Source organism: Rhinolophus sinicus, chromosome 16 (assembly GCF_057876585.1).
Source record: "Rhinolophus sinicus isolate RSI-liver-muscle chromosome 16, RSI-T2T, whole genome shotgun sequence".
Classification (NCBI taxonomy): Eukaryota; Metazoa; Chordata; class Mammalia; order Chiroptera; family Rhinolophidae; genus Rhinolophus; species Rhinolophus sinicus.
In genome coordinates, this window is record NC_142516.1 from 63,408,453 (window position 1) to 63,434,620 (window position 26,168).

The following is a 26,168-nucleotide window of genomic DNA, read 5'->3' on the forward strand; positions in this document are numbered from 1 at the left end:
GGCTATATTACTCAAGGGAAGAGAATATTCATAGAGTCCACGGCTTTTACTCTAAAACTGTCATTTCCTTCTCACAGCAGTAGCACCTTGATTATTACAGAGCACCCCTTGAAAGTCCTAAAATATCCCCCTTCAGACCAAATGCAAAACATCAGTCTCGTTCCTTCCAGAATCTAGACACGGTGGGTGTCATGGATAAACACACACACAGAGGGAAGTTCTGACTTGGGGCCTCAAAAGTATGGTGTGGCCCAAGAATGATCCACATTCTGGGGTTCATTAAAAGGCCATCTCATCGGTGGATTGAGACTCCTTCCTCAGCTCCAGGCAGCCAGCAGCCAAGCGTCCTCTGGGGTCATCCCAGTCTTTCCTCCTGCAGGCCAGGTAGCACCTGCCAGCAGCCTGAGGGTAGAGTCAACCAGGCACTTATAAACCCAGAAATCTGAAACTTTAAAAAAATGCTGATGTGTTTTTAAAGGTGTATTTTATGCCAAGAGCCTGCTGGCAGAGAGGGACACATGGGAACTCTATGTTTTAGCCACTTGAGATAGCTTCAGTCCCAATCAACACTACTGTGAATTGAAAGAAATTGGACCAATTTCCTAGAGCCCCTCTCTTACCACCCCAGGTGGCCCAGTCAAGCTTGGAGAAGCATGTTGGTCAGCATTGCCAAACTCTAACTTCGTGCCGTCATATTTTCACAGCCAAGTTTGTATATGCATGGCCATCAAGAGTGGGATCTTACCATCTTACCTGTAATAGAATAACCAGGTCCTAAGGTTATGGATAAGAGCAATAACCAATTCATTTGGGAGGAGGCAAGGCCTTAATCATGTCATAAATCTGTGTGGAGCTTACTTTTCATGCTGAGAAATATATCAAGTTCTTCTACCAGATGCCCAGGAGCATGGAGACATTAACGTACCCCCTGCCAATGGAAACCCAAAGCTTGCCCTAGGGGTAGAAAGACATTTGGGGAATGGAAAATGGGCTTGTTATAGTTCCTTTTTTCCAGGAATGTTTTAAAGTTAGTTTTCTTTGGGCATATGTACATGGGAATAGTCTTGGCCTGGTTATTTGACCAGCTTATTGGGAGGTCCCAGAACTCGGAGTGAAAATTAAAGTTGCTTGTCTTCTCCCCACAGTCTTCTTGGGTCCAGCTGACAAATGGGGAATAAGGAACTGAGATTTTTCCGATATGAATTAATCACGTCAGTCGCTACCTGGTGCCAGTTCTCACTCATTGCTGCTTCAGAGACCATCTCTGTCACCCAAGGGGATGACAAACCTGAAAGGAGAGGGAGCCAGAGATGGCACTGAGGCACTTTCCCTGATCTGGTCACCCCATGGTCTTAGCGTGAGGCCCATACACGCCATATACCACGCGCAGAACGGAGATCCCTCCATAAATTTTAAATGGCTGAGTATTTTCCAGTTTTGTAAAATTAAATTAAGGAAAGGACTCCCAGACTGACTATACCAAGTGCCAAGTTTCATCCCAGCACACATCATTTTTATAGTACGTTTTAACTCCATGAAAAGTACAGAATTATAATGGAAATGCTGACAGGCCTGGAGCCAGCTCATGAAGTAATAATGCCACGTCTTTAATATTTTTACACAGCATGTCCTAATCTGCCACAGCTTTAGATAGCAGTGAAACAAGAGCAAAACCCCAGAGCACTACTTTTTTTCTCCCTCTCTTTTGGATTGTGCCTGTCTCCCCATTTTCACACCATCCTTTATTGGGGACCTCTTTCAGTCTGTTTACATTTTTTGCTTTGTACAATCAGCTTATCAAGCTCACCTGCCTTTTTCTGAGCTATTTGGCTGGAAAGGAAGGGAAGGAGAGAGAATATGCACTCTGAACTCTTGCCTTCTGCTCATTACGAGTAAGAACTCATGAAAATGAACTCCGGATGGATGGTTCGCTCAAGTGACCGGCAACTAATGAATGCCTGCGTTGGCTTGATCTGTCCTACAAAGGCGGCTGCAAATCAAGCTGCTTGCCTATCTCTTAGCAGTCCAGAAAGCCTGCTAATTTTCAGCCCCTTAAATGAACAAAAACATCCACTAGGTAATGACCAGGATGAGTTCAGAGCTTCTTTCTAGACAGGTGCCTCCAAAGCGGCCCTCTCCCACCACCTCTAAGGTGAGCCAGCAGCCTCTTCCACAGAGGTAGCAAGAAGTCCAAGCCAGGGCACCAGGCCTCCCTCCCACTTTCCAACCCCCAAATTTCCCTCACCTGTTGAACTCAGGCTGTTTCCCTCAGTGACGCTATTTTAGTTACAGAAACCAATGTGAAATAGGAGACAAAAGTGAAGAAAGTCAGTGAGGTCAATTTGACTTAATCAGGAGTGTCAACTAGTGGCAGGTTATAGCTAAACTGATTCCCAGAGGATACCATTTCATATATGATTTATTTTTCTTATGGTACACATCTCCCCCATTCTGAACTTTTATCACTCTCCGGTTAATGTGGTTTTTTGAAAGAAAAAAAAAATTTTAAGTAGGTGAAACTAGGAGAAAAACCCTCACACATATGTGAATCACACCTGGCTTTGGCTCAGTTTAGAGCCACAGTGGACCTCGGAATGGAGGCCTAAAGGCAATATTTTTCTTTCACTGGTTAAGAAGGGTTGATAGAGAGAGGCTTTCTGCTGCCAGAACTCTCGTTAACTAGGCCGCCTTCCCGAGCACTGCTTCCTCCTCAGCCACCTAACCAGTTCAGGACCTGTAGTAACTGAGGTCTGAGGAGAGAGAATGCAGTGCCATTCCCTATTGATTGACCATTCCCTGGGGTGGACGGTGACATGGGGAGGATAGAAATGGTCAACATTCGTGTGGCTGGGAGGGAAACAGAAAAGGGGATGCCAGCCCCTGCAGGAAACACCGTAACTTCAGTTAACTTCCTCACCGAAGCCGAGGAGGCAGGGGAGTGGTTCATTATTTGGCCCCTCTTGGGGTATGGAATACGTTAGCTCACGGGTTTTGGTGCGCTTGAACATGGCACACACAGAGATTGCTCACTTTCGACAAATGATTGACACTTCTTTTACTTTAACAAATGAGAAATGTCCATGACAGAAAGGAACCCCTGTTACAAGCCAGGTTTTCTCATTAGCAGTGAAATGTGGATAATTAGTCACTGAGAACATACACAGTGGGAATTCGTGTTAGATTCCTTCTTTTGACTATTGCTGTTGGCAAACCTCAGAGACCATTGTGTACACATCGAGACGTGCACATAAACATGTACACAAAAGCATAGGGGCCAGCACTACAGGCTGAGGAGGGCACCAATTCTGAGTACAAAGTAAGTTTTTAAGGAGAGGAAGCTAGGTATTCAGTTAAAAGCATTGAAAGACCTATCAGTAATAGAAAAGGGAGATGACTGGCAATTTTGTTCATTTATTTCATTGTAATGAGTTTACTGTGGTCTTGTCTTTCCTTTTACTGTTGAAAGTAGACTTTCCTAGAGCATTTTTGAGCCAAGATGAGTAGTCACACTTATGAGGAGTACATTCTCTGTGGTCTCTGTCCAGATACAAAGGCAAATACAATGACCTATTCAGCAGACAGACACTGCCTCAGTAAGGAAAGAATATTTAGGATTGTCGTAGTTAGGATACACATTTAGCAACCTCTAATAAACACCCAAAATAACAGTCAACAAGACCGGAGTGTATCGCTGACTCATGTAGCAATCCAGAGGAAGGTGATCCAGGCATGGTCTGGCAACCTACTGCCATCTAGGGACCCAGGCAAAAATGTTTTAAACTCCTGTTGCTCTGACATCCTGGAGTATTGCCGTTGTCTACCTAGGCCAGGATGGTTTGCTCCATATACAGAGCACTGAATGAGATGTTTTTATTATACAGAACACTTTCATTTCCATTCTACTAACTTGGAATTACAGATCATTCAAACAAGAGTTAGAATGAATTTTACCATTTATGTTATCTGAGAGAGGGTGGGGGTTGTTTGGTCAGTTATTTTCATAAACTAATGAAACCACTCATTTATTTCACAAATTCTTATTAAAAACGTATTTGCTAACAACTTGTTTCTTAATCAACTTCCTTTCTGGATTTCCATGATATTACATAGTCTCGATTTTCCTCCCATCTCTTGGGCCACTTCTTCTCAAGACTCCTTTAATACTTCTGCTTCCTTCTTCAATCACCAAACACTAGAGTTCTCCCATTGTTTTGCCCTGAAGCCTGATCACTCTTCATTGAAGATTTCTTCCACACAAACACGTGAGACTGGGTCACAAAATCGATGTCTTCAGCTCTTGTCTCAGAATTCTATTTCTATCTTTATCATCTCGATGGATTTTTCCATCCCAATATTCCATAACAACCTTTAAAGTCAATACGCTTAAAATCAAACGTATCCGTCTTCAAGGGTAGAGATAAAGAACAGCTTCTCTTCCTGACGTACCTATTTCCATGAATAGTCTCTCTACTGTTCCAGTGTCTTTAGCTTCTCCTCTTTGCCTCTACCGGAGACCTCACATCCTGTCACACTGTCACATCTCGTCAGAACTACCTCATTTCTTGCCACATTTGAACTGAAATCCTAGACTCTCTTTTCTCTCAAGTCAGTGCATCTTGCAGCCAATCACTTTAATGACCCATCTAAAGCCAATCTAGAATATCACTCCCCCTCGTCAGGGACTCCCAAAAGACCAGATTCTGGCCTTCAAGACCCTTCCCATTGCAATGCCCACCCCCCATGCCAGCCTCATCTCTGTTCCCCACGTTCCAGCCAACTAGTCTTTTCTCCCAGCCACACCACCAGTTTTCTTATCTTTCTTCCTTTGCTCACACTACTTCTAGACTGCCCTCCTTTCCCTACTCTGTATCCCTGGTCTCTGCTTATCTTAACCCTAAATAACCTTCATATATAATTTCTCTTCCATGAGCCCTTCATGAGCATAGTTCAATTTCACTACACATTGGTCTAAGCAGTACAGATTGAATAGATCTACTTTGCCCTTGGTTACATGGGGGGAAGGAAAAAGAGAGTTGAGGATGAGTCTGAAGTGATATTGAGAAATCTTGGAATCTAAAAACACCTTAAAGATCATCTAATTTACTGGTTGCTAGTGGTGGAATCTTCTTATGCAGAAGCCCAATACACTGAGGGTACCAAAAAGATGTATGCACGTGACTTTGTACACGTGACTTGTATTCATCTTTTGTTATCAGTATATATTGAGTATTACAATTTTAATACAGGTTTTTTCATTTCTTAAAATGTGTATACATTTTTTTTGGCACCCTCTGTATAATTCTGCTGTGATGAATGTGTGGATAGAGAGCCCAAGGCCCCACCTATGCAGCTTCCTTCTCATGGTCCTCTCCCCAGGCATCTCTTCAGAACCCTACGACTTCAGGGAACGTCAACTTGAAAATCATTGACTAAGTCAAAAGCTCTAATTTATAGATTAGAAAACTGAAGCTAGAGAACTGTATCAAACTCTCAAGTTCTCTTTGAGAGTCATGCATCGGTGTAGCTGCATTTGAAAGTAACTAAATTGCTTTTTAAAACTTTTTAAAATAGATTTTCACCTTGATAGATTTCAGAGTGAGAGGCAATCCTATGAAGGCAGCCTCTCAGTGACACCTGTTCTTGCTCCTCACGGGGCTTTCTCAAGATGAGTTTCAAGAACTCCACATTCATGGCCTCTCTCCTGTCTGTGCTTGGAAGGAACCCTACCTCATTCTCATCCACACTGGCTGAAGGCCCTGGGAACAGGTCCAACACCAAGATCCAGGTGGCCCAAGCGAGGTGTCCTGGCTGCTCACTATGGGCTCTGATTCCAAAAAGGAGAAAGCGTTTTGAATGCAATTGTTATGCAAATGAACCTCTTATTTAGCTAAGATTTCTGGCTCCCAGATAAGTAACTTTATCAGCCACAGAAAACAGCCTGAGGCTGCTACCATTCCTTTCTCTGCCTAAATATTTTCTCATAAATGAATTCTAATGGATTTGGGAAAATAAAGACTAGGGGTAAAGACGAGAGACTCCCTGGCCAAATATCTCCTGTTTCCTTGGGAATAGCAAGGTTCTTATTTATCAACGGAGTCGATGTAGCCAGCCTCACCAGAGGTCTGCACACACCGACCAAAAAGAATGATTCATGGAGCCAGCATTTCAACAGCATATGGCACCTTTCTTTTTCCAAAGCAGATGTGTTTGCAAGACATGCATTTGCTGTTTCAGTCAGTCTGAAAAGCTATACTTGTTTCAAGCTTCACTTTTTTTTTAATAATTTTTATTTTTCAATTACAGTTGACTCAGGCTTCACTTTTTAAAGTATGCTATTTGCCTAAATACGTACAATTTTCTTGCCTTTTATTACAAACTGAAACCAGCATCTAACCCCAGACTCATTTGGAACTACAGCAGGTGGGTACTGCCCATCCCAAGAGCTCCCCAATGGAATGATTTCTATACACCTCTCCCCAAGGCCATTCCCACTCCCATTTTGTAACAGGAGTGTGGTGATACCATAATGGAGCTCATGGCTTACGGATAAATACCTATTTATCTGTAAGGGAGCCTGCTCTTCCTGAATACCTGAATAGGAAGATACAGGTCAGGTGACAGCTGGGTCAGCCCTCAGGTAAAAACTCTGCCCTACTCCAGGCCTTGGATTCACGGGCCAAAGAGGAGACCTAGAAGGCCCTTCTCCCTAAGTGTATCAGTTAGCTATTGGAAAAAAAAAAAAAATGCATTTGAAAAACAAGTATTGACATAAGAATCTTCCAAACCTATAGAGAATTTTTATAAAAGTTTATTTAAACCAAACTGATGACATATGCCAGGAAGCAAGATCTCAAGAGCTCCAGAGAATAATTTCACAGGTTCTTTCATGCATTTCAAATTAAGGAGGGAAAGTAAGGAAGCTTACAATGGAGGTAAGAGAAAGCAAGATGGGGATCGGATTACAGGATAGTTAACAAGATTATGTGCTCTCTTGAGGGTGATTATGGCTTATTTCAAAGGTGTGTCAGCCCAGATGCACAGAAACCATGGACAGGGCTTGCTTACGGCAAAGACTACCCACCATGACCTTCCCAGTTAGGAATTTACCATCAGATCACCCTGTGAGGTTCCTTTCCATAGAACTCCTTTTTTCATCCGTGCAAGACTCAGTGGCCTAAAATAACAATCACTTATTCATACTGATCTTATTTAGTTCAGCTGTATCTAAACTGGGTTTGGCTGGGGCGACTTGGCTGTTCTCCCCATTTCTCTCACCCTCCTCTTGGGGTCATCAGGCCAGTCCAAGCATGTTCTGCTGCTGGCGATGGCAAAAGCACAAGAGCACAAGCGAAAACTCACAAGGTCTCCTGAGGTCTACGTCAGGGGCTGCTACACAGCACATCTGCTTCATTTCTTTTATTATCGTAAAATACACATAACATAAAATTTACTATTTTCACCATACCGTTAATTCATAATTGTTGTATAACCATCACACTCTACATCTCCAAAACGTTTTCATCATCCCACACTGAAACTCTGCACCTACTAAATAATAATTCCCCATTTCCACCTTCCCCCAGCCCCTGGTAGAATCACTATTCTACTTTCTGCGTCTATGAATTTGACTACACTAGGTACCTCATATAAGTGGAATCCTGTATTATTTGTCCTTTTGTGTCTGGCTCCTTTCATTTAATATTTTCAAGGTTCATCCATGTTGTCACATTCATCAGTATTTCATTCCTTTTTAAAGCTGAAAAATATTCCATAATACATTTATACCACATTTTGTTTACCCACCTATTCATGGACATTTGGGTTATGTCAGTCTTTTGGCTATCGTGAATAATGCTACAGTGAACATTGGTGTCCAAATACCTGTTCAAGTCCCTGCTTTCAATTATTTTGGGTACATACCAGAACTGGATCTTATAGTAGTAATGCTATGCTTAACTTTTTGAGGACCTGTCATATTGTTTTCCACGGTGACTGCATCATTTTATATTCCCAGCAACAGTGCACTAGCATTCTATTTTCTCTACATCTTTACCAACACTTATTTTCTGTTGTTTTGTTTGTTTTTGCTTTTATAATAACCATCCTAATGGGTGATAAGTGGTATCTCATTGTGGTTATAATTTACATTTCTATAACGACTAGTGATACTGAGCACCTTCTTGTGTGCTTTTTGGCCATTTGTGTCTATACTGAGCGTCCTAGGCAGATTTTAGCATTATTTTTCCAGGGTCTTTCTTCAAAGTAGTCTGTTCCAACCCCTTCAACCTACACAGTTATACAGTGAAAATGGAGGGAGGGGGGACGGTGACGGGGGAGGGAATGAAAGAAGTGAGCAGACAAAGGAAGTAGGTAACAAGGTGCCTGGGTAAACTGCTGGTGCCCAGCTGAACAAGCAGTAGGTATGGAGGTAAGAACAGAAGGCAAGGAATCAGAAGGCCTGCTCCTCAATCTTGAGGTCTCTTAACATCTCTGAGCCTCAGTTTCCTCCTTTGACGGTGTGCTAGATAACCTCTAAGGGCCTTTCCTGTGTTAACTCTGCATCCTATGCCAATTCTAACAGTGCTGCCCCAGAACAGAAAACAAGCCAACATTGGAAAATCCATTCTCTATACAGATCCATAGGCACATACATCCATGCAGGTGGCCATCTATGGTGTCCCACAAATCTCCTCATTTTCTGCTTTACATTATAGTTTTATTAGTGTGCTTTCTTTTTTTTATCCTATACCACCTGGGATTTCCTTTCAAGAGGAAAGATAGTCTTAACTATCTTAACTGTCCCCAGAACAGTAGTCACCAAATGGATTTCTTTTAACTGAACTGAGGGAAAGCCTCCAGTATATTTAAAGTTTAATGATTTATCATGTGTTTCAAACTTCTAAATAAATTTTCTGTGGAAACTAAGTTGCTGGGGACACAACAGCAAATTCAGCAAGTACTCTGAATTTATTGGAAATGAGTTTTCTCTCCCAATCAGTTTATTTTACTAATTCTATGCTACAAAACCTTTAGTAGACATGATACCTCAGTTGAATATTTTGGGATTTTAATGTATTGAATTGTGTTCAGTGGCCATATAAATAAGTGATAGTGTACATGTCCAATGTAAGCTTGGAGAGTTGTCAGAAGGCCAAGGTTCTTGACTTATAGAGAAATGAGATCAGTGTTTAAAATTGTTTTCCTAGTCTCTGTTGAAAAATTTTGGCTTGAAAATCATATAAAGAGTAAAATGAAGGCATATATTAGACCTTTACCAATTAAAGTTTGATTGTTAACTATTACTATATAGTATATATTTCTTTCCAACTCATTGCATTTGAAGAAGTGATTTCTTTCAGCATAAACTGGGTATAGGAACTAATTAACTTGAAAAAATGTTTAATGAATGAATATTAATTGCTTCATTTTTTTTAAGTTAGAACAGGGACATAGGGAAAAATCAGTACTTTGTGTCCTCCAATTTTTACTTACCGTATTTTGCCGTGTATAATGTGCTCCTGTGTATAATGTGCACCCACACTTTTGGCCCAAACTTTCAGGGGGAAAAATCTTTCATTTTAATTTTTTAATTCAAATGTTTGTTTGTTTATATTTAGGTACTTGTTTTTTGTATTATAAAGGAATTTTAGCATTTATTTTTTAACACATTATGGTACAAGAAAATTTTATGTAACAAATGATTACAAAACACAAGAACAGATACAAGGTACAAGAAATTTTATGTACTGGTAACAAACTTACAATATTTATATATCATAGAAGGCCCAGAACTCTTTGTCACTGTCAATAATCAGGAGTATCGTCTTCTTCAGTTTCTACATTACTGGTGTCTTCTAAAGAGTCACTTTCCTCATCCTGTTAAATTTCATCGTCCTCAGTTCCATCCATTGCATTGCTGATGCCGCATTTTTTAAAACAATTTCACAACCACTTCCTTCTTGACACTGTACCATGATCTTAGGATCCAATCACAAACCTGGGTGACGGATGCTTTCTTGATTCTGACTGTAGGTGTGAAATCATTACCAGCTGACTGCATGCACAACGTCCACTCTTTCCTCATCAGGGCCTTAAAGGGCTTGTTTACTGACACCTCAAGAGGTTGCAAGTGGCTGGTTAGCCCACCAGGTATCACAGCAAGTTAGGTTTTCAAGTCTTCGTTTCATTTCGTTGAATTGTTGGCCAAAATTGCTGTCATTGCAAGTTCATCGTAAGCTCAACAAAACCGATTATCGTATTCCAGGGTATTATTTTGCATAAGGATATTGTTATTAATTTCTAGGGTTATACTTTTTTAATTAGTTTCAGATGTACAAAACAATGTAATAGTTAGATATACCCCTCACAAAGTGATAACCCCCCTTCCCCCCTGTACTACCCCTCTGATATCATATACAGCTGTTACAGTTCCACTGACTCTATTTCTTATGCTGTACTCCACCTCCTGTGACTAGATAGATAGATATAGATATATAGATATATATGTATTAAATTATAGTTGACATTCATTATTACTCAGCTTCAGCTTCAGGTGTACACTGCAGTGGTCAGGCACCTACCCCATCCATGAAGTGGTCTCCCTTATAAGACAAGTGTCCATCAGATACCCTACAAAATCCTTACAACATTATTGATCATATTCCCCAAACTGTCTTTCATATCCCCGTGGCAATCTTCTTGTTATCAGTTGTGCTTTCTAATCCCCTCACCTTCTCCTTCTAGAGTTACACTTTTAACTCATAAATAAAAGAACTAAAAACATTTATATGGGGGCCGGCCCGGTGGCTCAGGCAGTTAGAGCTCAGTGCTCCTAACTCCGAAGGCTGCCGGTTCGATTCCCACATGGGCCAGTGGGCTCTCAACCACAAGGTTGCCAGTTCAATTCCTCGAGTCCCGCAAGGGATGGTGGGCTCTGCCCCGTGCAACTAAGATTGAACACGGCACCTTGAGCTGAGCTGCCTCCCGGATGGCTCAGTTGTTGGTTGGAGCGCGGGCTCTCAACCACAAGGTTGCCAGTTCGATTCTTCGAGTCCCGCAAGGGATGGTGGGCAGCACCCCCTGCAACTAGCAATGGCAACTGGACCTGGAGCTGAGCTGCGCCCTCCACAACTAAGACTGAAAGAACAACAACTTGAAGCTGAACAGAACCCTCCACAACTGATTGAAAGGACAACAATTTGACCAGTGTTCCCCAATAAAGTCCTGTTCCCCTTCCCCAATAAAATCTTTAAAAATAAATAAATAAATAAATAAAATAAAATAAAAACATTTATATGGATACAGAATTACTGTTATGCATGTATAATGCTCATCCTTATTTTCCCTCACAAATTTGGGTGAAAGATGTGCACATGATACATGGCAAAGTATGGTAATTGGATGAATAATAGTCACTCTCCCAGATTCCCAGAGAATAAAAACATCACCTGTTTGCTTTGGAATGCAAATATAAGAAAAATGCCCTGGGGAAGGCCATATTGTACATATGGCCTCTAGAGTCATGGTGACCCTAAAACAGCTCAACAGAAATGTGTTATTTTTGGCTATACTAATGGCTTACCTTTCTTCTCCTCTCTTCTCGTCTCCTCTCTCCTCTCCTTTTAGGCTGCCCCATCAAAGGTCACCCTACCCCCAATATCACCTGGTTCCATGATGGTCAGTCAGTTGCCAGTGTCACAGGATTGACATATCACATCTTGGCCGCTGGACAGATTCTCCAGGTTGCAAATCTTAGTGACAAGTCTCAAGGGGAATTCAGCTGCCTTGCTCAGAATGAGGCGGGAGCGCTCGTGCAAAAGACCTCTCTTATGATCCAAGGTAAGAAACCCTGTGGGCTTCGGATGATGGGCTTATTTCTTAAACAAGAGAAGCCATCTAGGAATCTATTTCTCTAGTAGACAAAGTGATTTCTGATCTCCAGTGGTTCCTAGAGCATGGAAACTGAAGCTGAACCATGTTTCCATATAATGAGGTCCTTCAGAAAAGCCGCCAGGCCCTACCCCACAGAACCTGGAAAAGTCAATGCTGTTTCCATAAATGGGTCCTTCCGCTCAGGGACCAAGGAAACATCACCACATAGCAACGTTAGATGTGTTTCCTTTACGCTAAGTTAACCAGTAAAGATTCTCTCTCTCTCTCTCTCTCTCTCTCTCTCTCTCTCTCTCTCTCTCTCTCTCTCTCTCGTACTCTATTAAGAAAATGACAGTTTCTCTGTTGGTTTGGTTCCAAAATACCTCTTGATCTGAACCGCTTGGTTATTGCTTCCTGCCCTGGAGAGTTAGGGCTAGTGCTGGTACCTGCTGGTTGTCCTGAAGAGGTTTCAGCTGTAGTCACGTGCTGAGTGCTTTCCATGCCCCTTTCCTGTGGTCCCTGTCAAAGAACAGGCTGAGGAGCCTATGTGGCTGGTGCATTACCACTCCAGGAACATGGGCAGGTCAGAAAGCTCTTGGGAAGGACCTCGCATTTGAGGCACAAAGTAAGTTGTGAATAAACCCAAAACAGTGGGTGATGAGCCAAAACTGGCCTTGGTATAGAAACTAAGTGAGGCTTTTGAGTTTTCCATAAGCTGGTCTACCTGTGGCCTACGTGTGACACTTTTAGAGAAAGCAAAATTCTACTGCTTCGATTCTAAATGGAGGATTCTGTGGGGAAGGACAGTCTTTGGGGCCAATATAGCACATAAGAAGGGAGACTTTCTAGCACATGGGCTTTTCCCTTAAACATCCTCCCCGCCTTTGTCCAGGCAAAGAGTAAGTGTTCCATTTTCTTGCCCGCCAGCCATTCTCTGCTGAAAACCAGAAGCCAGTGCCTATCTGCAAGATTTGTAACACACAATTCTGCAAAGAAGCACTCGCAGTTTACCAACCCACAGTTATTTTTAACAGCTTTCCTACCAGTGAGTCCCAGACCGCCAACTAGAAAATGCAAAGAAATCACTTTTCTTACTGACATCATTGTCTCCTGTCAATGAGTACGCTCTGGATGGGCTGGGGTAGTTTTGTCACATCGACTAAGTCTCACTTGAACCTGCAGTTTTAAATCTGATTGTGAAGTAGCTGTGATAGTTTTACACCTCTTTGTTGAAAAAGAAAGTTACTTTCTGGTGAACCAGTAGGAAAAAAAAAAGAGCACTTTAGGAAGTATTTTTAAAAACAGTGAGTGCTACAGCTCTGTGATTAAGTGCTCTGTGCCAGGCACTGGGCTCAGCCCTTTACCTGCATTATCTCCAGGCCTCCCAGTAACTTGATGGGTAAGGGCTACTGTGCTCATTTTATGGCTGAGCCAACTGAGGCCTCGGAGACCACATGACTTGCCGAGACAGGCTGGGGATAGAGCCCTCTGAGGGGCCGAGCTCATCCACAACACCCCTTCCGCCCCCCCCCCCCCCCCCCCACTGCCCTGCTCAGAAGGAAGTCATGCTGTGTGCTTTTCACCTCTGCTCCTCCTTCTGCGACAGATTACTGGTGGTCTGTGGACAGACTGGCAACCTGCTCGGCCTCCTGTGGTAACAGGGGGGTTCAGCAGCCACGCCTGCGGTGTCTCCTGAACAGCACAGAGGTCAACCCCGCTCACTGTGCAGGGAAGGTTCGCCCTGCTGTGCAGCCTGTCGCCTGCAACCGGAGAGACTGCCCTTCTCGGTGAGTGTAGCCAAGCCTGGCTCCGGCCTCCCAGCCCCCAGCATGGGCCCTGACTTGGAGCCAAGTTGGTAGCCAGCCCTTGTCTAGCACTACACAGGGAGCAATGCCAAGGGCAGGTGAGGGGTCCTGCCCTCCAAGGCGCTGTTCTTTCCTGAATGCACAGACTTGTGAGGCCACCCGGCCATGCAGAAAATACCCCTCCGAGTGAGCCTCCTCCCTCCTCCCTGTCTGTTCCCGCAAGTCTCAGCGAGCTAAGGGCTGCTTGGGCATCCCATGCACCTAAAAAGGCTCCGTTCAGGGAGCAGGAGTATCCCATCCTGCAGCAAGAAACTGGCTCTCTGCAAAAGAAAAGCGTTTGCAATTCAAGCGCTGAGGGGATGCACGTCACTGGCCTCTACCCCAACCCCTCTCCTTTCTCCTAACTTTAAAAACCTGTGCTAATCAGTACTCCAGTTTTCTGAAAGAAATCTTGTCTTCTCTCTTTTCCACAAATGGTGGCATCCTGCTAAAGCTGAAATAAGTCCCCATTTCTTAGAGTTGCTCCATGTTGGCTATACGTTCTCTGCATTTGGGTCCCTTACAGAGCCCAGAAGGACACCCACGGTCTCTGCCTCTCGCATCTTCCTCCAGCTTTGAGAAACTGAGCCCACTGAGCACGCCCATGGCAGGCTTTAGGCAGTGGCTAAAGGAATAACGGGTGGGCTTAGACTTGGCACCAGCAAGGCACCCGGAGTCATGGGGGACTTGGCTGGGCCCTGAAATGCCCCTTCACTACCTATCTGTAGGACTTTCATGCAACTACTTAGGCAACCGCTTTGTGTTTTGCCAGCTGAGTCATAAGGAGCAGCTGAAACCAGGAGAGACTCAATGAAATATGAAACACACTCATTAATATCAGCAGTTTGACTTGCTGACAGGAAGGTTTCCACGGGAATGATTAATGTCCTTTTATACCCTTCCTGAACTGTAACATAGCCCATACCTCCCTACTCTCAACCGCTCCACCCCAGCTCCTGAAAAATTGCTGAAATGTATATTTGGAAATAAAAGTTGATTGAAATGCAGGCCTGACATTCACCAGGGATATAAGCGACTGGAAGACTGCCCTTACCAAGCTGTGTGAAATGAAGAAGAGGTCTTGGACATGCCAAGGACTTTTTGATTTGCTGTGGTGATGGTCAGAGTCAATCAGCCTCATTTCCTTCTGCAAATGCAATACTGGCTGTGTCTGCGTGGGTTTCAGTGCCCCAGGAGCTTTGAAACACCTCGTGCCTGCCACCTCAGTGGCCCTGCTCCTGTGGGTTGGAATTCTACCCACAGTCCTCTCTCTCCAGGGCAAATGGAGCAGGGAAGTTCCATCAAACTAAATAAGTCACGGGTTCAGATGCAGGAGGAATTTGTTCTCTGTCCCTGCAACTTGCCTCTCCTAAGAGCTAGATGTGGCACCTCCGGACTAGGAAGTGGCCACAGGTTTCCCCACCAGGCTTCTTGGGCACTTGAGCAGCCTTCTTTGCACACACAAAAGAAGTGTCGCCCTGGTTGTCTTTTTGAATCGCTGTAGGAAGTCTTGCTTTGACCCAGATAGGACCATTTCATTTAATAAATTTTTTCTCAGGCAATAAATCCAAAGAATTTTTTTTCTTTTCTAAATTAAGTGAAATGGCTGGGAAGCACTAAGTCTTTTCTCACTGTTTTTACCCCAAAATATCCCTCCTTCCCCTCCTCTTTGAATTATCCCAGGATACAAACATCCAGAGAGAACCCCTACCTGTTTTTATATGGACCAAGGATTTCAGTGTTTCCCCGCTGACAGTTAGTTTTTGGAGAAAATCCGTTTGTCGCTGTCTTGGTCAGTCTCACCTCCAAAGATTCAAATTGTAGTTGGAATGTAACCTTCTGAGAATGACTACTTTCAGCCCTTTAAGAGGTATAAGACCTATGGACTGTGACTCACGGAGGTGGAAAGTTGCTCCAGAAAGCTGGAAGGAACTTTGCATGTTCCTGATGTAAATGTAAAGACACATGAGTTAAGGCAAGGTAGAAAATACGGTGAGTGCTAGCAGACAAAATGTTGGCTTAAGTGAGACTCACATTGCCTCCTGGGTCAGGAGGTGACACAAGCTTGGGTCTGACTTTCCTAGGATGTTGTCTCCCCTCTGCCACACACTGGGGTGCCGTTTGGACCCTTTGCAGCTGCCCTGACTTCTCTTCCTCTTCGCAGGTGGATGGTGACCTCCTGGTCCGCCTGTACCCGGAGCTGCGGGGGAGGCATCCAGACCCGCCGGGTGACCTGCCAGAAGCTGAAAGCCTCTGGGATCTCCACTCCTGTCTCCAATGACATGTGCACACAACTCGCCAAGCGGCCAGTGGACACCCAGGCTTGTAACCAACAGCTCTGTGTGGAGTGGGCCTTCTCCAGCTGGGGCCAGGTGAGAGGGTTTTATTTGAAAGGTAAATCCAAAGGTGCTGACCCTGACACAACAGGAAGTAAAGTGCCTAGTATGTGATCTAGCCTGGAAAATGTCCCATGTGTACTTGAGGAAAATATGTCATCTGCAGTTTTTGGATGAAATGCTCTATAAATATCTATTAAGTCAAACTGGTATAATGTGGCATTTAAGGCCATTATATTCTTAATTTTCTGTCTGGATGATATGTCCACTGAAGTAAGTGGAGTATTAAAATCACCAATTATTATTGAATTACTGTTAATTTCTGCCTTTATGCCCATTAATATTTGCTTTACAATTCTGGGTGCTCCTATGTTGGGTGCATAGGTATTTGTAATTGTTACATCCTCTTCAAAACTATGTAATGTGGCTCTGTCTCTTTTTATATTCTTTGTTTTAAAGTGTATTTTATCTGATATGAGTATTACTACCCAGCTTTCCTTTCATTTCTATTTGCATGGAATGTCTTTTTCCATCCCTTCACTTTCAGTCTGTGTCTTTCAATCTAGAGAGAGTCTCTTGTAGCCAGCATACAGATGCGTCATTTTTTTAATCCATTCTGCTACCCTGTGTCTTTTGATTGGAGTTTTTAGTCGATTTATATTTAAAGTGATTGTTGATAGGTATATGCTTTTTGCCATTTTGTAAATTGATTTTTGGTTGTTTTTGTTCTTCTGTATTCCTTCTGCTCTTGATCTCTCTTGTTTTGATTGAATCCTTTTCTCTTCATTTTTTGTTTATTTTTTCTATGTTTTTGGTTTGTGGTTACCATGCGTGAGTGTATATATAGATATAGATACATATATAGATATAGATATAGATAGATAGACGTATACAGATAGATAGATATCCATCCATCTATACTATAGCCATCTATTTTAAGATGATAGGCATTTAAGTTCAGTCACATTCTAAAAGCACTACATTTTTACTCCCCCTTCCGCTCTTAATGTTTTTGACATCACGTTTTCTATCTGTTTTTGTATCCCAATTATTTATTGTATTTATAATTAATTTTGCTACTGTTGTCTTTTAACCTTCCTATTAGTTTTTTAAGTGTTTGATTTGCTGTGAATATTGTATATTTGCCTTTACCAGTGAGATCTTTTTTCTTTTCCTATATTTTCTTATTTCCGATTATGGCTTTTTCTTTTCTGTATAGAGAAGACCCTTTGACATTTCTTGGAAGGCCATTTTAGTGGTTGTGAACTCCTTTAGTTTTTGCTTGTCTGGGAAACTCTTTATCCTTCAATTCTGAATGATGACCTTGCTGGATATAGAATTCTAGGTTGTGGATTCCTTTCTTTCAGCACTTTAAATATTTCCTGCTACTCCCTTCTGGCCTCTGCAGTTGCTTCTGAGAAATTAGCTGATGGCCTTATGGAGATTCCCTTGTATGTGGCTTGTTCTTTCATTCTTGCTACCTTTAAGATGGTCTCCTTATCCTTAACTTTTGCCATTTTAATTACAATATGTCTTGGTGTGGGTCTCTTGGGTTTTTCTTATTTGGACCTCTCTGTGCTTCCTGGACCTGGATATCTGTTCACTTCCCCCAAATAAGGAAAATTTTCATCCACGATTTTTTCAAATATTCTTTCTGCCCCTTTCTTTCTCTCTTCTCTTTCTGGAATCCCTATAATACAAATGTTAGGATGCTTAATGTTATCCCAGAGATCTCTTATCCTCATTTTTTTTAATTCTTTTTTTCATTTTGCTCTTCTGATGGGTGATTTCCCCTATTCTGTCTTCCAGGTCACTACTCCATTCCTCTGTATTAACTAATCTGCCGCCAATTCCTTCTAATGTATTCTTCATTTTAGTTATTGTATTCTTCATCTCTGATTTGTTACATTTACTATCTCTTTGTTGAAGTGCCCTCTGAGTTACTCTATTCTACTCTCAAGTTTTGTGAGCATCCTTATAACCATTTCTTTGAATTCTTTTTTTTTTTTTTTTTTTTAAAGATTTTATTGGGGAAGGGGAGCAGGACTTTATTGGGGAACAATGGTCAAATTGTTGTCCTTTCAATCTTAGTTGTGGGGGGTTCTGTTCAGCTTCAAGTTGTTGTTCTTTCAGTCTTAGTTGTGGAGGGCGCAGCTCAGCTCCAGGTCCAGTTGCCGTTGCTAGTTGCAGGGGGCACAGCCCACCATCCCTTGCGGGAGTCGAACCGGCAACCTTGTGGTTGAGAGGACAGGCTCCAACCAACTGAGCCATCCGGGAGCTCAGCGGCAGCTCAGCTCAAGGTGCCGTGTTCAATTTTAGTTGCAGGGGGCACTGCCCACCATCCCTTGCGGGACTCGAGGAATTGAACTGGCAACCTTGTGGTTGAGAGCCCACTGGCCCATGTGGGAATCGAACCAGCAGCCTTCGGAGTTAGGAGCACGGAGCTCTAACCGCCTGAGCCACCGGGCCGGCCCTCTTTGAATTCTTTATCAGGCAAATTACTTTTTTCCATGACATTAGGGTTTTTCCCTGGAATTATATCTTGTTCCTTCATTTGGGACATATTCTTCTGTATCCCCATTTTGTTTGACTTTCTGTGTTTTAGTTTGATGGAATAGCTATCTCTCCCAGTCTTGAAAAAGTGGTCTCTGTGTAGACTGTATGTCAAGTAGTTTTGGCAGGCCAGTCATAGTTGCAGCAGGTGCATTCAGTGCCTGGTGTGTCACCTGACCTGGAGGAGCGGGTTCCAGTTAGGATAGCCTGGTATGTAGGTGCTTCTTTGCCCCTCTAATCCAGGTGGAGCTGCCTGGCGTAGATGAGCTTCTCAGTGCACACTTGGTGTGCCCTCTCGCTTTGTCTGTTGTCAGAGCAGAGTCTGGGTGGGGCTGCTCTGCATGCTTGCCTCTCAAGTGCCCTACTAGCTCCACCTTTCCTCTGGGTGGGTAACCTTTTGTGTGCGCACACATACTTTGCTAGTTCTGCACCCTCTCTACATGTGCACATAGCATCACCCACATGTGGATACCGTAAAGTTTTGCTAACTCTGCACTTGTTCTGATGAAGCAGTCTACATGCGCATTCAGCAGCGCCCCACTATCTCTGCACTCTCTCCAGGAGGGGTGGCACCATGTGAGCCCACAGTAGTGCCCTACTATCTGCACACTTTCTCTGGACAGAGTAGCCCTGCTGGCAGGTACCACAGTGTTTTTCTAGCCCCACATTAAGCATCACCTGCCATACCTGCTATATCAATCTCTTGTGTGTTCATCCTATGGTTCTCTCCTGTTTCTGCTGGATCTAGCTCTAAGAGGGGTGGCTGGAGAGGAGCTACAGCCCCCTGCAGGTCAGCCGCCAGAGAACCTGGATGGCGCTACCCCCATTATCCACCTGCAGGGGAAACATCAACAATGGCTGTCACCGGTTCCCCAGCCCTGGGTGGTTCCTTTAGCTTCCAGAGAGCATTCTCAGTTCCCCACCCTTCTCTGTGCAGTCTCTTTCTCTTGCTTGTTGTACAAAAGCTGTTCAGTTGGCTCACAGCTGTCTTTAAGAAGGAATTGCTCTAAATATAGGTGTACATTCTATGTGTTCTTGGGCAGGGGTGAACTCAGCATCCACCTACACCACCGTCTTGGACCCACAGAACGTTTTAGAATGCGTGTACTGTGTTCAAAACCTATTGGAAACCTACTGAGCATTTAAGAGCTGCCTACCAGGACCAATAATCAGCTGGTGCCATCCAACTGTGTGGGAACAGCTACTGTGGTTTGTTGGAGGCTGGAGCTACTTGACAGGATGACCTCTCTGATTGGTCAGGCATACTTTCTAATTGGTTGATGTCTGAACCATACCATTAAACTTAGCCAGCTGGGATACCCCCAGAAGACTACAGGGCTCTTAATTCTTTGTGTAATTGTATGAACTGATGTGACTGAATGCTTTTGGGCGGTTAGCAACTCAATACTTATTAGAACGGGCCATCTACATATTGCTGCATTCCTGTCCCTCCATCCCCACCCCAGGGTATGTTCTTTGGAAAACAATCATTTGGAATTTCCTATCTAGTTAATACACTGTGGCCATCTCTAATGAGGAGCAAATGTTGTTTGGGGGAAATGTGGCACTTTGGGAGGGGGGGAGGAATTCACTTGTAACGCATAAGCCATTTCTGTCCCAGGTGAGTTAGGGGATAATGCTCAATATTGGCCAATCAACACATTTGGCTGGAGGCTTCTTTTTGGCACCTCCACCAACCCCCACTTATTTCCAGTGACCTAATGTATGTGCTTCATAATGAAAGAGGCATGAGCTCCCTCTTGCCTCCACGCCTGGGGGATATCATCTTTCTCTTACCTGGAAAAGCCCGCTTCTGATAGCTCTCATTCAGCCCAAGGCAGTTCTGCTTTTAGGCCCTCAACTTATTGGCAGTTTGCGAAATTACAATTGGGAACAGATCTGGCTACACATGGGAGATGTTTCTGCATTGTATCATGGAGGTCACTCAAGGGGACATACAGTGCACATTGATCATTCTCGGTAATTATTTTACCTAAAGAGAAAAATAGGTCTTTCCCGTCAAACACTCTCACCCCCTTCTCATTGCTTTTAAAACCCTCTAGGCAAGTATGTCTCAAGCTTTAATGTGAATCACCTGTGGATCTTGTTAAAAATGCTAATTCTGATATGGCAGGTCTGGAGTAGAGCTTTGAATGCTGAGATTTTTTTTTTATTGATGTATAATTGACATGTAACATATTAGTTTCAGGTGTACAACATAATGATTCAATATTTGTATACATTGTGAAATGATCACCATAATAAGTCTAGTTAACATCTGTCACCATAGTTACAAAAAAGTTTTTTTCTTCTGATGAGAACTTCTAAGATCTACTCTTAGCAACTTTGAAATATTCAATACAGTATTATTAACCATAGTGACCATGCTGTACATCTATCTCCATGACTAACTTATTTTATAACTAAAAGTTTGTACTTTTGACCCCCTTCACTGACTTTCCCACCCCTTATACCCTGCCTCTGGCAACCACCAATCTGGACACTGTACCTATTTTGTTTTTCAGGGTTTATTTATTTTTTCTTAGATTCCACATGTAAGTGAGATCATGCACTAGTTGTTCTTCTCTGTCTGATTTATTTCACTTATCATAATTCCCTGAAGGTCCATACGTGTTGTCACAAATGGCAAGATGTCATTCTTTTTTATGGCTGAGTAATATTCCTGTGTGTGTGTGTGTGTCCCATTTTCATTATCCATTAATCAACTGATGGAAACTTAGCTTGTTTACATACCTTGGCTATTGTGAATAATGCTGCAGCGAACATGGGGATGCATAGAACTTTTTGAGTTAGTGTTTTTAGTTTTTTCAGATAAATACCCAGAAGTTGAATTGCTGGATCATAAAGTAGTTCTAGTTTTTTAGGAACCTCCATACTGTTCTCCATAGTGGCTGCACCAATTTACATTCCCAACAAGAGTGCACAAGGGTTTTCTTTCCTCCACATCCTCACCAGTACTTTTGTCTTTTTGATAATATCCATTCTAACAGTATTGGTGATGTCTCATTGTGGATTTGAGTTGCATTTCCCTGATGATTAGTGATGATGAGGTCTGGCAATGTGTACTTGTTGGCCATGTAAGTCTTCTTTGGAAAAATTTCTATTCAGAACTTCTGCCCCTTTTTAAATTGGATTGTTTGGGTTTTTGCTATTGAGTTATATGAGTTCCTTATATTTTTTGTATATTCCTTATCAGATATACAATTTGCAATTGTTTTCTGCTATTTAATAGGTTGCCTTTTTGGAGTTTATTTTATGCTGTCTTATGGTACACAGAAGTTCTTTAGTTTTATATAGTCCTACTTTTTATTTTTGCTTCTGTTGCCCTTGGTTTTGGTGTCAGAATCAAAAAAATCATTTCCAAAACTAGTGTTAAGTTGCTTACTGCCTATGTTTTCTTCTGGGAGTTTTATGGTTTCAGGTCTTACATTCAAGTTTTTTATCCATTTTGAGTTAATTTTGGTCTTACGGTGTTAAGTTAGTGGTCCAGTTCCATTCTTTTGCATGTAGCTGTCCAGTTGTCCTAGAACCATTTATTGAAGAGACTGTCATTTCCCCATTGTATGTTCTTGGCTTCTCTGTTGTAAACTAATTGACCATATATGCATGGGTTTATTTCTGGGCTCTCTCTTCTGTTCCATTGATCTATGTGTATGTTTTTATGCCACTACCATAATGTGTTGGTTACTGTAGCTTTGTAATACAGTTTGAAATCAGGGAGTGTGATACCTCCAGCTTTTTTGTTCTTTCTCTGGCTATTTGGGGTTTTTTAAAGTTCCATACAAATTTTAGGATTATTTGTACTATTTCCTTGAAAAACATTATTGGAATTTTGATAGGGATTGCATTGAATCTGTAGATTGCTTTGTATAGTATGGACATTTTATTTTAACAATATATTAATTCTTCAAATCTATGAACATGGAATATCTTTCCATTTATTTGTGTTTTCATTCATGTCTTATAGATTTCAGTGTACAGGTCTTTCATTTTCTTCATTAAATTTATTCCCAGGTATTTTTTTTTCTTTTTGATGCAGTTGTAACTAGGGTTATTTCAATTTCTCATGCTGATAGTTTGTTATTAGTATATAGAAATACAACATATTTTTATATATTGATTTTGTATCCTGAAACTTTACTGAATTCATTTACTCTAACGGTTTTTTGGTGGAGTCTTTAGGGTTCTCTCTATATAAAATTATCTCCAAAGAGTTAACAGTTTTACTTCTATCTCTCCAATTTGAATGTCTTTTATTTCTCATTCCAGCCTCGTTGGTCTATCTAGGACTTCCAATAATACCAGGGTGCCAAAAAAAATGTATACACATGACTTGTATTCATCTTGTTATCGGTATATAGTGAGTATTACAATTTTAATACAGTTTTTTCCTTTCTTAAAATGTGTATACTTTTTTTGGGTACCCTCTGTATGTTGAATAAAAGTGGTGAGAGGGGGCATCCTTGTCTAAGAGGAAAAGCTTTCAGTTTTTCACTATTGAGTATGATGTTAGCTGTGGGCTTGTCATATACGGCCTTGATGATGTTTCCTCTACACCCACTTTGTTGAGAGTTTTTATCATGAACGGATGTTGAATTTCATCACTTTTTCAGTTGAGATGATTATATGATTTTTATCCTTCACTTGGTTAATGTGCTATATATCTCATTGATAGTTATGTGGATGTTTAAAAACCATCCTTGCATCCCTGGACTAATTCCCACTTGATTATAATGTATGATCCTTTTAATGTATTGTTGAATTTAGTTTCCTAATATTTTATTGAGGAGTTTTGCATCTATATTCATCAGGGGTATTGACCTATAATTTTCTCTTATCTGTGTCCTTATCTGGTTTTGCTATCAGGGTAATGCTGGACTCATAAAATGAGTTTGGAAGTGTTTGAGAAGGATCAGTATTCACTCTTTTAAAAGCTGGTAGAATTCACCAGTGAAGCCATCTGGTCCTGGACTTTTTGTTTGTTGAGAAATTTTGAATTACTGATTCAATCTCCTTACTAGTAATCAGTCTTTTCAGATTTTCTATTCATAATTCAGTCTTGGTAGGCTGTATGTTTCTAGGAATTTATATCTCCTAGGTTGTCCAATTTGTTGGCATATAATTGTTCATAGTAATCTCTTAAGATCCTTTGTATCTCTTTGGTATCAATTGTAACATCTCCTCTTTCATTTCTGATTTTATTTATTTGAAATCTCTTTTTTTCTTCATAGTCTAGCTAAAGGTTTGTCAGCTGTGTTTCTCTTTTCAAAGAACCAGCTCTTAATTTTGTAGATCTTTCCAATTGCCTTTTTAGTCTCCATTTCACATATTTCTGCTCTGATCTTTGTTATTTCCTTCTTCCTGCTAACTTTGGGCTTCGTTTGTTTTTTTCTAGTTTACTGAGTTGTAAACTTAGTTCGTTTATTTTAGATTTTTCTTGTTTCCTAATGTAGGCATTTATTGCTATGAACTCTGCCTTTGCTACCCCCCATAAGTTTTAGTATGTTGTATTTCCATTTTCATTTAGATCCCTTTCTCTTTATATATATTTTTGTGCCTATTATAGGTGTTTGATTTGTGGTAACCATGAGGCTTAGACATATAACATAACAAGTTACTGCTTCAGAATGAAATCAACATTTTTACTCTTCCCACACACACACATTTTTTACCTCTTTTTATCTTATGTGTCCTTTAACTAATTGTTATAGTTACTACTTTTGTCTTTTTACACCTTCATACTATATTTATGACTGATTAATCCACTACCGTTTCTATATACTTACAACTACCACTGAGATTTATACTTTCATATGTTATTTATTACTCATTAGCGCCCTTTATTTTCACCTTTAAAAAGTCCCTTTAACATTTCTTGTAAGGCTGGTTTAGTGATGACCTCTTTCAGCTTTTGCTTGTATGGAAAAACTCCTTCAATCTTGAAGGATAACTTTGTCAGGTATTCTTAGAAAAAGTTTCTCCTTTTAACACTTTGAATATATTGTACCCCTCCTTTCTGGCCTGCAAAGTTTCTTCTGATAAATCTGATCATTTTATGGTGTTTGCCTTGTACGTAACAAGTTGTTTTTCTCTTATTGCTTTTAAGATTCTCTCCATATCTTTAACTTTTGACATTTTAATTAAAATGTGCCTTGGTAATGGGTCTCCTTGGTTTCACCTTCTGTAGGGCTTCCTAGATGTCTATTTCCTTCCCCAGGATAGGAAAGTTTTCAGCCCCTTTCTCTCTCTCCTCCTCCTGGGGCCGCCTATCATGCAATTGTTGGACCGCATGATGTTGTCTCATGAGTTCCTTCAGCTAGCTTCACGTTTTTTCATCCTTCCTTCTACTGCATTTAATCTGCTGTTGAACCCGTCTAGTGTATTTTCAGTTCTGTTCTTGTATTCTTCAATCCTGTAACGTCTGTTTGTACTTTATTACCTTTTCTGTCTCTCTGTTGCATTCATCCATCCTGAATTTCCAGGCACTTTCAGTGATGCCAGTGCTATTGGTACAAGGATCATATTTCAAGCACAGCTTGAGGCGTTACAGGGAGCTGCTTGATCTCACAAGCCTATTGATATGTTTCTGCTGGTGGTTTCACTGGGATGTGCTTCAAACTATATATGTCTCCCAATCCTCTCCCTTCCACTCCTATGGGAATGAAAATGGTAATAGTTTCTGACAAGAAAATCCTTTTGGAATAGTGTCATACAAATATACCGTGTTTCTCCGAAAATAAGCCCTACCCTGAAAATAAGCCCCAGTTAAGATCGTCCGCCAGACAGACGCATTTAGTACATGATGACGATGTTCCAGAAGATGACATGACTGTATGTGAGTAAATGTAGACTTTTGTACATGAACAAATAAGACATCCCCGGAAAATAAGCCCTAATGGAGCAAAAATCAATATAAGACCTGGTCTTATTTTCGGAGAAATACAGTATGTTCCTTTATCTGCCTACCTATTTGACGTCTATGAAAACCATGCTGATTTTAGTCTAAGACCACTTTCTCGGCTCTAACAACCTGGTTTTATATAATAATTCAACCTTCTTTTAATCTAACATACATGTATGAGGCACCTGTCTTGGTGGGGAGAAGGAATGATGGCAAAAGCAGCCCCAGAATATTTGTAAGAGAATTCGGTGAGAGGTAGAAATAGAAATGTGGCCGTAAAACAGGTGCCAGATCATGACGAGTCTTATATGCTGTACAAGGAGTTTGGATTTTATTATGAATGCAATTTTGTTGGAGGCAAGGTGGGAGGACACCTAGAAAGATATTAAACAGGAATATCATAATCAGAGTTACACTTTAAAAATATTATTGTGTCAGCAGTACAGTAATTGAATTTAGAAGGTACAAGATGGAGAACAAGGAGCCTCATCTAGGTGAGAAATTTGCTGGTCAGAATGAAAGCACTGGGCAATGGAGAACAGATACTATGAAAGTGTGATTCACGTGGCTTCAGTTATCCCTCAAATATCAGGGATAACAAGGGAGGAGCTAAGCTGGTTCTTGGGTTCCTAGAATGAACAA

At 41.6% G+C, this 26,168-nt stretch overlaps 1 protein-coding gene across 3 annotated transcripts in view; it reads left to right on the forward strand.

Moving 5' to 3' along the window:
• The window catches only part of ADAMTSL1 (ADAMTS like 1), an 891,281-nt gene that overhangs the window by 854,212 nt on the left and 10,901 nt on the right, over positions 1-26,168 (forward strand). For all 3 annotated transcript variants that reach the window (XM_074330337.2, XM_074330338.2, XM_019739192.3), the window contains 3 exons: positions 11,626-11,838; positions 13,478-13,658; positions 15,880-16,087. In XM_074330337.2, the coding sequence (XP_074186438.2) occupies positions 11,626-11,838; positions 13,478-13,658; positions 15,880-16,087 (602 nt within the window). The remainder of the gene's footprint in view (positions 1-11,625; positions 11,839-13,477; positions 13,659-15,879; positions 16,088-26,168) is intronic.